Below are 12,500 nucleotides of genomic sequence, written 5' to 3' on the forward strand. Positions count from 1 at the left end.
TTGGTTGTTTGGGTCCACGCTGGTTGAAGCTGCAGTCTGCTATCGAAGATCGTAAAGGATCGTCACCGAACGACCAAGCAAAACAGAGCACAAAACAAGGAAAGCAGAGGAAGATCAAACGTAGATCGTTCACAGAAGGTTCAGAAAGCAGCAAATTAGCAGCATCGGCCAGCACAGCAGAGCAGTGAACGGAAGACAAAGGGCGATTGCGGCTGCTGTTGCCAGCTCCCGCTGTGCTCAGCAAACCGAAGCATAATTTCGGCTGCACTGCGCGCTCATGCGTGCCATAAAACCATAAGTCATTCTATCAAATTTTCCCAAAAGCGATTCCAAAACGATCCCCGAACGCGGCTAATGGAGGACCGTACACCGGTTGAAAAGGAGCAAGAAAATAAAAACAGACGACGCGACAAACTGAAGATGCGCGTTGGCTGCGAGCGCAACAATAATAACAGAACGAAGGCAGCCAACAAACAACAGCGGTTCGTGAGAAAATGCTTCTCTCTAAAAACCAACCAAATAACTACAACCAAAAAAAAGAGAAAAGAACATCTTCCCCACCGATGTGACGACGAAAACAGCGTCCGACAAAAAAGCGTTCGAATTTAACGATTTTAATAACAACAACCGCCGCTCTCGCGTCCCTCGCGTTGAGCGTGTGGTTCTGGTACATAGTTTATCCACTTCTCACCACCCCGACGCAGTTTGTCCACCCCGCTTCTTTATGACTCACAGGCGCAAAGACGAGACGAGAAACAAATCAGAGCGCGAGCGAAGCGACCGCAGCACAGTAAGGGGGGCAAACGATCCACAAAAAAAACCCGAAACCACAGAACGTCCACAGCATCCCCATGCCGTCGAGCGGCGGCGGAAATCTGGGACCGTACGGCAAATCGACAACAAACCACCGGCCACTCCCACAAATGAAGAAGCTCCACTGAGGAACCCACAACCAGGGAAAAGGGGACACAGGAGAAGAAGGGATCGCATTGACTGGTGATTTCGAAGATCGAGAAGAGGGATAACGATCGGGTTGCGATGCGCGTTGCTTGCTCTGGAGATCGCAACGACCGAGCAGAACCACGCGGGCTGACATGGGACCGTGAGATTCCGCTGCGACTGCGTTGCCGCGTCGCTCTAGGCCATGGGGTACGGTCGTTGGTATCAAATATCGCCCGTCAGCACGCTCACAGTGGCCCCCACCGGTACGGACGAGTTAGTTGGCAAGCGCTTGAAAGCCTATGGTTGTGCACAAACTGCCCCTCGGGGTGGTAAAGCCAAGCCAAGGGATCCGTATCCTGAATTCTGATGAGTACCTGTGGCTGGGCTACGAAGGTGGGCGTGATGTTGCCTAAGCTGCTCGAGCTGCTATTGAGATGATGGGGTGATTGCTGGGATGGTGGATGCTGCTGCTGCTGTTGCGGCTGCAGCGGTGGCGATTGCTGCTGTTGGAGGACCGCCTGCAGCGCCTGTTGCTGCTGTTGCTGCTGAAGATGCACTTGCTGCTGTTGCTGCTGGTGCGAATGCTGGTGCTGCAGCGATGGCGAGTGAGACTGGGAGTGTTGCGGTGAATGAGGTTGTGGCTGCTGCTGCTGTTGCAGCAGTACCGTGCCCGCGTGGTTCTGTAGTTGTTGCTGCTGTTGCTGCTGCTGCTGTTGAGGGTGTATCTGCTGCTGCTGAGGAAGCGGCAGATGACCGCCGTTTGGCACGTTGGGGCTGGTACTTCGGGTAGAATTTTGGGCAGGAGAGCTTCCAGTACCTGGTGGAGAGAAGAGAGGAAGGGAGATGCCGAGATTAGATTGATGGATTTCCATTACGGTGCGGCGATGCAATCATCATTGGCAAATGGATCCGTTATTCAGATCACATTATACGCCATTAAATCAATCGCTTTGGATTCTTTAATTTGATAAAGTTAACTGATCACAACACAAAGACACAACAAAGAAGATGTTTCCCGACCGTATCCCTTTCGAAAATTACACTTAATGAGCTGAATCAAAAATGTTTAATTTGGATGCCAGTAATATCGAAGGCGGATCCCGATTTCGCCAACGGGCGTCAACGTCCCTGCTGGCCGTCGGGGCCAGGGCCGGTTCGGTTGACGATCACGGCACGCATACGTGCAGCCCATCATTCCTTCACCTCCACTCCTCCACTTTCCTCCTATCTGGAATGTTTTAAGTGGCAGGCAGGCAGCAGAGAGCAAACGGCAGGTCCCTACCATAACTCACGATTAGGCTCCAGCCCCCGACAAGCGATGGATCCATTCATGCATTCATTCATTCATTTTTGCAAACCGTACCGTGGAAGCCAACGAAAGGGTGGAGAGTAAAAGAAAGGTAAAGCCCTCGCGTCGATTCGCCCGCGGGCCCATGCACCCCGTTCGCAATGCGGACTGGCCTCCCCAATGGGTCCGTGCAGAACGTGAACGTCTCTCTTCTGCAGACGAAACAACAGGAAGTCGAGGATTTGTTCTTTGTTTGTGCTGCTGCGCTGACCGTGGCGTGGCATGGCGTGGCGTGGCGTACGCCCTTCCTGCATTCCTTGCCGCGATTCGAAAGCACGCATCGAAAGCGACGGGATTTTTCATTCAGCATTTTTATTACGCCGCTGAAATTCGCAACCTGCGAACCATCGACGAGCGCACCGTGGGAAGACGCACCAGGGAATGGTCGCCAGGGCCGTGCGTCCGAGGATGCGTAATTGCATGTGGAATGTGTTTATGTTCCTGGTCAAGCGCAAGAGCACGCTCGCAAACGCCCGTGACCATCGGACATTGCGCGCACCATTTATGCGTTTTCTTACTGCGCCCGGGGGGCGCTAGAGCACAGCACACAGCGAAGCCTTGGCTTGTCTTGTCTTGTGCCGTCTTGTCTTTTAAGTGAGATTGATCGCATCTAGTGTCAAGTCAAGGCGAGGACGATGAGTCAGTCATCCCAGTCCCGCCAGGAACGTGTAAGCCTAATTTGCGGCCAAGAAGTAACGGACCATCGGACCTAGAAGACCTTAGAAACGGGATAAACAGCTTGTGTGCCTACTATCGGCCACAGTTTAAAAGTACAAATAGCATACCAATCCAAATTGCACGCTTCACTCCACGCGGCCTGTGGCCACGAGCCACAACTGCACGCAGGCTGACTGACCATCATCCGGGAATTGCTTCGCCACGCAGACGGCGTAGAGGAACGCTACGTCGTTGTGTTAGCCATCACAACGTGGTGCAATTGAGCTTCAATTTATTATCTTCAAACGCAGAACGCAGGCGTCGTGGGAATGAAGGCCCGTTATATTGGATTATTTACAAACGCCTTCAAAACAATGCCGCGATTTCAGAAGTGCCAAGCGCTGCGCAAGTCCATCGCACAACGGTTAAGAACGATCTCGTGCTGTACACGAAGCATTCCTATTTCGAATTGAACGACTTCCCTTTTTTTTTGCATATGCAACATGTTCTCGGCTGTGGTCGGTTGCTCTAAAATAGATCCAAAACTGCTTGCAACCGCCTGCCACTAATGTACCATGGAAGACTCATAACATACAGGTTACATAAAACGAAGCAAATGACTTCGATGGTCCAGTTGCTCCTCTAATGGTTTCCCCTCCCTTTAAGCACCACAACAAGGTGCACGATCGTTCGAACCGTAAGCGCGACTGCCTAGAGGGTTTGTTCGAGACACTTTCTTGCTAAATGCGGCAGGCCACTTGCTGCTAGTTATGCTGCTACGGTGCCGATGGGCCGATAGGGAGGGGGACGGAGAGGTAAAAGCCATCGGCCTGAACCTGAGCTGACATGGTTTCAAAATACTCCCAGCCCGGATGGAGCGCTCGCTGTGGTCCGCGTAGTTTGCTCCCATCGCGGGCGTTTAATGAGCCGTGGCACGATCGAAATAGACAAAATGTGCAACACACAGCCACACATATTAACCAACGCCCGTCGCTTCTTTCTCGAGCGAGAGAGAGAGAGCGGATTTGACCAACGTAGCGTCAAATGAAAAGTGACAATCGGTGAGGAGAGCGCGTTCTTCGTGGTGAGGAAGAACCGTGGCACCGAGTTGGTCGGTTTCTAGTTACTTTGCCTAACTACACCGTTTCCGCCCTGTCCGACCCGGACTCGCAACAACTACTATGGCCGGATGTTGGCCATCGCTGTCAAGTGGAAGCGCCGCGTCGTGTGCGCTTCGATAGATTTCTGCTTTCACGCCCAGGCCCCCGCACTGGCATCCGGTGCATTGCAGCGTGGCTGGCGAAAGCGATTGTGTTCTTCATTTTCTAATGCATTCGAGTGCATCGTGCGCCTGTAATGCACCGTCCGCTGTGTGTGTTGCGCATTCTAAGCGTTCCAAGCTTCTTCATTTGAACCGCGATCGCTCATAGAATAACTTGGGACATGTTGCACGCTCGGTTTTCTTCCCGCAAATTTATGACTTTCTTATGCAGCAACCAATAAACGGAATACAAATATCCCAAGATAAACAATAAACAAAATAAACAATAAAAATCATAATAAATAGTTCGATACGATGAACACCGTCTCTGATAAACGCACCCAACAAACACTTACTAAACGTTCTACATCGTCATTGGACCGTTCTTGGCGTTAGAACGCAGACGACATGCGGGCCCGGTATTCTTTGCCTTGCATTCTGCGATCTCCTCTCGAACGCGACCGAGCGCATCCATCATCACACGATTCCTCCCTCCTCAGGTGATGGTAGACAAAATTATTTTTAATTGTTTTTTGATGGCAACCCACCCGACACACACCTGCATTCCACTTTATTCCGATCTTCGATAGCGAGAAAGCGATAGAGCATAAAAAGGCGGACCGTGAACGCAGGACGGGGAGAACTCCACGGACCATCCAAGAAAACACGACAAAGCGCCTGTGTCCGCGCTCTGTGGTCCCACCATTCGAAGGGGACATGTGGTTCCATCATCCATTCGCCTTTTTTCACCTTGACTTGAAAGACGAACGGGCCGACGAAAAAGCGGAAATATCAACTCACCGCAACGCCAACAGCAGAGCGTCGCGCCTCCGCTCCAAAAGCTCCAAAAAAAGAAACGAACGAACGAATCGAGATCGTGATCGGGACTTGTGAAGGGGGCGCTGTGGCAACCGAACCAGAAAGTTGCGGACAGAATGGTAATTAAGCTATTGATGACCGGAAACCGGGTATCGCGAGGGTTTGATCTTAAAATTCATTTGTTTCTAATAACGCCTGGCTTGGTGACCGAACGGGAGGCCGGCGGAGAAGTGATACGACATTACGTTGGTTTTGTTCGTGTTTTTTTCTGGATGGCGTTCCCAGTGGCCTTTCTTCTACAGTGGTCACACGCGGACTAAGAACATTGTTATACCAGAAGCCGGTGCCGCTCCTTTTCCAAAGGAAATGCGATACGCGAGCGGTGGGAGTGAAAATAAAGTGTCCAATTGGTTCATTATCATCTTCTTCCTCATCCTTCTGTTCTTTCTCGCGATTAAGAATGAGAACCACCGTAAAGAAAGGACTACGAAGGGTACGAATTTGAATGTTCTGAACGCACATTAGATATGCACCTCCATCGTTCTGCTTTGTTTTCAGCCAACAAACAAGCAGCCCAACAACGAAATGAAGCAATTCGGTGGCGGAAGGGCCTCTCCTCCCGGGAGCTTCTTAATAATTTCACCTCCTTTGTAGTGCGTTTTATGACGAATCCCACGAGGGGCATCGCGACTCCGTCAGAACGGGTTGGGTCGTTCCGGATGACGAGAGCTTAGAACGCGACAAGGGGGTTTGCGTGACGGGTTGTGTTTTCGCGGGATAACATTCAATCCGGCCGGGTCAATCTGGCGTGCTGGCAGATAAAACACACCGAGCCATGACGGATGGCGGAGGAACAAGGAAATCATTTGCCGACCGACTTGCGAGAAAGAGAGTGTGTATCGGAACGTTTAAAACATTCTCCAAGCGGGTAGAACATTTCAAAGTATCTTGTTTGCTTTTGCTGTTTCTGTCGTGTTTCGTTCCAACTAAATCCTTTTCGGCGCTATCCTCCCATAAAACCCTGTTTCTAACCTTTTTACTAACAACAACTGTTCACACGACACCCAACTGAGCGTTAAGACGTCCAGGAGCAGGGTGTCGCTTCGTTTGAAATGCAATCCCACAACGCATCAGCCGTGAGGAGCTATGGGAACACACCCAAAAAAGGGCCGAGATCCCTATAATGCACTGTTCTGCTCCGTTAATTTTTCATCATTTAAGTCGCGATCGCACATGATCGCATTGGTTCCATAGCCTTCGTAATCATCGGTTCATGTGTGGAGCATTCGTCTCTCGGCGCAAGGTTCATCATTTCCGTCATTCCGTTTCATTTCTGTTTGTTTGGCACCAATTTCAACGCGATGAAATGGAGAGTTTTTGTATGTTCTTCGTGATCGTGCACCCTAAACCGAGAAAGAAGGGTAAACGCCCCGAATGATAATTAGTGCCCCCCTAACGCGTCGTTGGCTGTTGCTATCGAGCAAGCAAGTGCCGGGGACGGACCTGCGTTTGTTACCTTCACTCAGCAGAAAACCAGTTCTGGAGGAGTCCGGCTGGATTGGCGGCTCTCGTGAGCCAATTGTTATGCGACCCCCCGCCGAATCGCCACGCTCTCGATGCCTCTCGACGCAGGCGCGCTAATTGGACCAAGCCGACTCCCGCGAGAAGGTGAGAAAGTGTATCCTCAAGAAGTTATCCTTGAGTTGACGATCGAAACGCGATCACCAGCAGCGAGCGTCGTGGGGAGGAGATCCTGTTTCTTGATGCGGATTTTACGTCCATCCTGCTCTGCGATGACGCGGTGAGACGCGATGTAATGTTCGAACCGGACATTTAAATATCAAACCAGCATCCATAAACTTCGTGAGAGATAATCCATCCGCATAATCCCGGAGGTTGTGTTGTTGGGAGGGAATAAAAATGCCAGGAGTGAAAGGAATTTTGCAAACGGTTTTGGTTTCCGTTGCTCGCCATGTTTGGTAGCATCACTTTCGCACGGAAACACTATCGATGAGCATCACACTGCTCTCAATTGAACCCCTTCATTAGCTCCAAATGGTCTCCGGTGGTGCCGCATGATTTGCTGGGCCCCCTCTCAAAAAAAGGATGTCGTTCCGTTCTTTAAAGCGCAACATGTGCGGCCACTTTGTACTACCGTGCTGCGCCGATGCTGCTGCTCAGGGCCACGCACCCAGCCAGCAGAATGACACTCGTAATTATACCGTCGTCTCGACGTCGACTTGACGCAACCAACGCACCAGTGCGCCGGGCTGCCTGCAAGATGCAACCTTCAGGGTGCGCTACATTCTAATTTAAAACCATGATGCAAACCATGATCGTAACGGAACGGTACGGGTAGTTTGAGCCCAACAGCAAAAAAAACAGTCGTGGCTACATGCGACGGATTTATGGAACTCAGCGAGCGAGCGAGCGAGTTCACCGGGCATGCTGTTGGTGCCACGACACGGGGAGTCCATTTATTGGGCCTTCCTTCTTAATTGGGAGCAGAGCACTTTTACAACCCCGGAGCCACATGCGACTGGTTGGCGACTAACATGAAACTCTCCGCCGATCGACGACGGATCGTGACGGATGAGACCAGAGGGAATCTGGCTGCCTGCTTAACCGAAGATGGTGATGCAACACGTGTTCGAGGGGTTACAGATTTTTTAGAAAAAGGGTCCGGTTCGGTTTTGTTTTTGTAGAACTCCTTCTCACTTTCAATGTATTACCACAAAAAAAAGCGCCAAATCCAAATCGGAGACAATTCGCAATACAAAACGGCAAAACGCGGTATCGTAAAGTCCCACAAAAGGTTAATGTAATAAATGAAAGGTAGCGCACAGGCAGCTCTCGTGATGCTTTCTCGTTTTCGGTGATCCGAAGCCGTCAAGGACCGGACCGAATACTGATCATTAATCATTTTAGATCCCTCTGCAATGATCGACCATAAACGCTCGCGCTCACGCACCGTTTGTCGTGCCGAGCAGCTTATTTGCATCAATTAAGTCACTACCCGAAGGGGTGGCAATCTGGGCGAATGTCACAACTAGCGTGTCATAAAAGCAACCAAAAAAAGAAGCAAATCTGCGAGCTCTAAATCATGGCGAACGGAGAGAGATATGGCACCTGATGACGAGCTGCACCTTACCGGGCGACTAGTGTGCCCGCAAGACACCTTCACACAGAAGAAGGTCGTCTAGTCACAAGCTAGGTCCAAGTTGCTTTCGGTCTGGGTTGGAAACGAAATCGTAAGGCATCGTAAAATCGAAAACCAAAGTTGAGCGAGACCATTTTAATTCCAAGAAACAGATTCCGGCTAACTCCGGGGAAGGTACAGAGGTAATCTCAGGTCCTAGGATCTAAAGACTATAGGAGTCCCGTCGAGCATTCTACAGCTTTACGATTATGCGTGATAATCATGGTTACCCATACGACTCCCCAGCGCTATGGACCACGGTTGTGGCGGCTGTTGTGACTGACAAATTAAAATCCTTTCCAAGGAAGATGAACCGGCAGTAATCCGCTTACATCGCAATCCGACGCAAAGAGAAAGAATTCCAGTAGCTGCAGTATCTCTCCTAAAGTATAGTGTGCGCGCACGCCACATTTCTTAACGGTGTGTTTGGTTAAGTGGCCCCTCCTCGGGCTGCAGCAGTGACCAAACTAACGGGATACACACCGATAGGCCAAGAGATCAAGCCGCTCCGGTTGGTCCGGGTCGGCTACTTGGCAGTTGCCTCATAAAAAGAAACCTTTGGCTGTTAAAGCGACACTGCCAGAGCCGTCCAGTAGCCCAGTAGCAGACCAGTGTTGGGCCAGTGGCCGGTTACACCACACCATCGTGGGAATGTAAGAGAACGAGCAAAAGAGCGACAGAGCGTCTTGGGATGAAGGTGAAATGATTTATCTCTGACGATCTGATGCCGACGAAACTCCAATGGCTCCACTAGCTCACCAAACGAATGCGCCCTGGCATGGCGGGGGTGCGAGCAGAGATATTACAGGGCTCGTTTGTCGGTAGACAAATTGTCATCGTTTAGAATAGGAATGGACGATGGACGAGCACATTTGATGCAGATATTCATCAGGAAAGTAAACTAGACCTAACTAGACCTGAGTTGTAGATCGGTGGAGCACACAGCAGACCCCTCACGTCAGTCAACAGCTTAGTTGGTCAGTTGGTCTGTTTAGCATCACGAGTGTTTAGCAGACATTCTTAGTTACTCATCCAAGATGCTATTTACGATGAATAATGGATTTCAACAAATCTTACCTAAAATATAAAAAATACAAGAGAGTCCCAGGTGGTGCTAATCACAACAACAGAAAAGCGAATATTCCATTCAAATTCTAACACCATTCAATGTAAAATAGTAAACAAACCCGCTTCTTCTCTTCTTTTAAAAAGGCAACAGAGGAATCGCAAGCTGACGCGGTCAAGCTTGGAGTCACTTCAAAAGCCTCTAAACACCATCTCCAACATGGGCACGCGTGGTTCAGTGTTTCGTCGACATCGAAAAGCCGACGAAAGGTCTCACGAACCATCTGTGAAGTGAGGTGAGCCTCACCCGCGGAGCTGATGGTGTTGAAATGTGGATTTTAATAACTCCTCATAAACCTCTTGCAATCTAATTAATGCAATTGAATGCCGCCACCACCATCACCACCGACGGTAGCAGCATTGTCAGCAGCGCTCGGTACTTCACGTTCGTTCGCACCTACTAATCGCGCATCGCAACCTTCAAGCACTTGTAGTGGGGACCCTAGGATTAGGTTCGCTTCACCGTCGTCGGCCAGAGGGAGGGAACATGCATAAATCCACCAGTTCAGGACACGAAGTAGCAGAGGGGGAGAGCGCGAAAGGCGAGGGCAGAAGAAGGACTTGTCAAAGAGATTATCTTCTCAATGTGTGGCGCCTCTCTCAAGCGGAAGATAGTGCTTGAGTACTTTTGAGGTGCATGACTCAAACCTTCTTCGTTGCGTTATCAAGAGGGAGAGAGTATGGGTCAGTTACTTCGCATATTGCAGGCAATACAATTGTGAATCGATTTATTTAAAGTTTTCCATTTACTTCTTCTCATCTTTTTCACCCATGTGCATGACGGTAGGAAAATGAGTTACGAAAGCATCTTCAGCTGCACTGCACTCGCGTGATCCGCGTCCGCGAGAAGTGCGCGAGCTACGTTCGAAAAAAAAAAACAGAACCATTACAATTATTACCCACATTAACTGACATGCCGTTTGATGGAGGAGAGAGGATACGGGAGGCGACACAAAACATTCGATCCAAACGCGCGATCCAAGACCCACACAATACCACCCACCACGCCACGCGGTGGGAGGAGTGAAAGTGAAAATTGTTAACAACACCCAACGCAGGTGGTGGCATACCACCCGCCATCACGTCAGATCCCGGCAACGGCGGGAGTGTGGTGCGCCGGTGTGCCCCAATCCATGGCGTAATGCATGGGGCGGGCGGTCAATGTTCGGCGATTGGAAAATGGACGAATTTCCCGGCTCCGTAGCCAGCAAACCGCGCATATGCTGCAACAACAGACGTACACCGAATCAGACAGACCGAACAGACAGACAGACAACTGACTGCCACCAGCGTTAAGATTCGAAGCGAAATGATGCATTTTCTCCTCCGATTCCGTTCCGAACATGGAATCGAAATCCGTCCGCCACCGGTACGGGACAACAAAGGAGGGCGAACAGGCGGAGGGGGATCGTGATCGTGAAGTGAAAACAGTGAAAACTCACCCAACGGCGATAAATGGTTGTTATGTTGTTGCGTCGCCGCCACCGCCGTCTAAGGGGTGGTGTAATGGATGTAAGAATGGTGATGCTGGTGGTTGAGAGAGTTCCGACGACAAACAACAGCCCCCGAGTAGGGTGGTGGTGAAGCGGTGCAGGGCTCTCTAATGCTGCGGGGTTTGCGCTGATCAGACACAATTACTCGCAGCACAGCCGCGGGTAACAGATAGACAGACAAACACCACTTGTGCCACTTCTGCAAATGCAACCTCCCCAGCAAAAGGCGGCAGAGAGGGTGGAGGCTAGTGGCTTCTGGCTGCCGGTCACACCAACAAAAACACACACCACGCCGCCGCCACTAAACGATGTCACATTATCCTATTATTGTACGTCACTCCAGTCTCCTCCGCCGTTTGGCACTCATTAAGCTAAATTGAATTAATTGTTCGTGGCCTAGGTTTCTGTTGCTCTCGCACCTGGCGCGGAGGTTGGCCAAGGGAAGCGGGGGGCTCCAACACCAAATTAAGGCACAAACCTGTCTCGCACTCGCACGGTGACGCTCGGCGCGACACATCTTACGTTCACACGAAGGAACTTTACGTTGAGAAGGGTTGTGAGATTGTGTTTGTCGTTGCGCCTTTGCTGTCTGCCATCGCCATCGTCGTCGAGGTGAGCGGTAGTGGCGCAAAACGGGGTTCTAGGCAGAAAGGACCATCTCAGAACAAACACCTGCATCTTTGCTCGCGTCGAGGATGTTGTTTTTTGCCGTGCGTCTTGCCGCTGGCACGAGATTGCGGCCAGAGACTGCGCGACAATTGCGTGGTTTGCGTCAGCAAAAACATAACAACAACAACAATGATGGCTGGTTAATAACAGAAATGACCCCAAGTACTTGTTGGTTTGTTGGCTTGCTAGCTGGCTAATTGCGGCTGCTCAAGGTTTCAGGAAGTTAAAGGAAAACGTCCATTTAAAGAATAATAAATGGTTCGATGGCATGGCTCGCACGGCGGAGAGGTGTGTTTGTGTCGTTCTACTCGATCCTCTCGGGTACACGGAGAAGCAGCATACAGCTGGGAGGTCAATTACGTCGATCTCATTAAAGCTCAATCTCCGATGGATGGAGCAGCGCCCTAAATGGGACCCGATAGCGCGTCATGTCAAGCGCGTTTAGTGTTGCAACAACAAGAAAGGCGCATAGGGAGCATTGCGAAGCCATCGTTGAATGTAAAGTTACAGCAAATTTTCCATTATAAACTGTCAAACAGAGGAGGAAATAAAGTTGCCAGCGTGGCCGAGCACGGATAAGAGAAGTGAAACTTTTTCTAAGATCCAATTTGCTCTTATCGCGACACATTCGTCGATCATTAGAGCTCCCGATTTTATGCATTGATGATGTATGCTAGAGAGTTGCAAAACAAAGTTGCTACCGTAGCCGTGCATCTGAAATAAAGCATCGCAAGTCACCAAATGACAGGCAAATGAAAGTTTCCTAACTACGAAAACTGATACCGTGTCCCTGCACCCACAGTTTGCATAAAGGAAATCAAATCTCCCCCCCCCCCCCCCCCCCCCCCGGGGGACGCACAGAGCGGACCAATTAACATTAGAATAAATAAACAACGAAACAGCAATAAATCAGTTCAGGTCCAATATCCACCCCACCCGTTAATCCTCATTAGCCAAAAAGGTTACCGCTAGAGAGTCCTAGGGCCG

General features: G+C 50.3%; 1 protein-coding gene across 3 annotated transcripts in view; it reads right to left on the reverse strand.

Annotated features, from left to right (window-relative positions):
* LOC126581615 (tyrosine-protein kinase Btk29A) overlaps positions 1-12,500 on the reverse strand; it is a 72,469-nt gene that overhangs the window by 5,893 nt on the left and 54,076 nt on the right. For all 3 annotated transcript variants that reach the window (XM_050245406.1, XM_050245407.1, XM_050245408.1), the window contains one exon: positions 1,317-1,759. In XM_050245406.1, coding sequence (XP_050101363.1) covers positions 1,317-1,759 — 443 coding nt within the window. The remainder of the gene's footprint in view (positions 1-1,316; positions 1,760-12,500) is intronic.

The sequence above is a fragment of the Anopheles aquasalis genome, chromosome 2 (assembly GCF_943734665.1).
Source record: "Anopheles aquasalis chromosome 2, idAnoAquaMG_Q_19, whole genome shotgun sequence".
NCBI lineage: Eukaryota > Metazoa > Arthropoda > Insecta > Diptera > Culicidae > Anopheles > Anopheles aquasalis.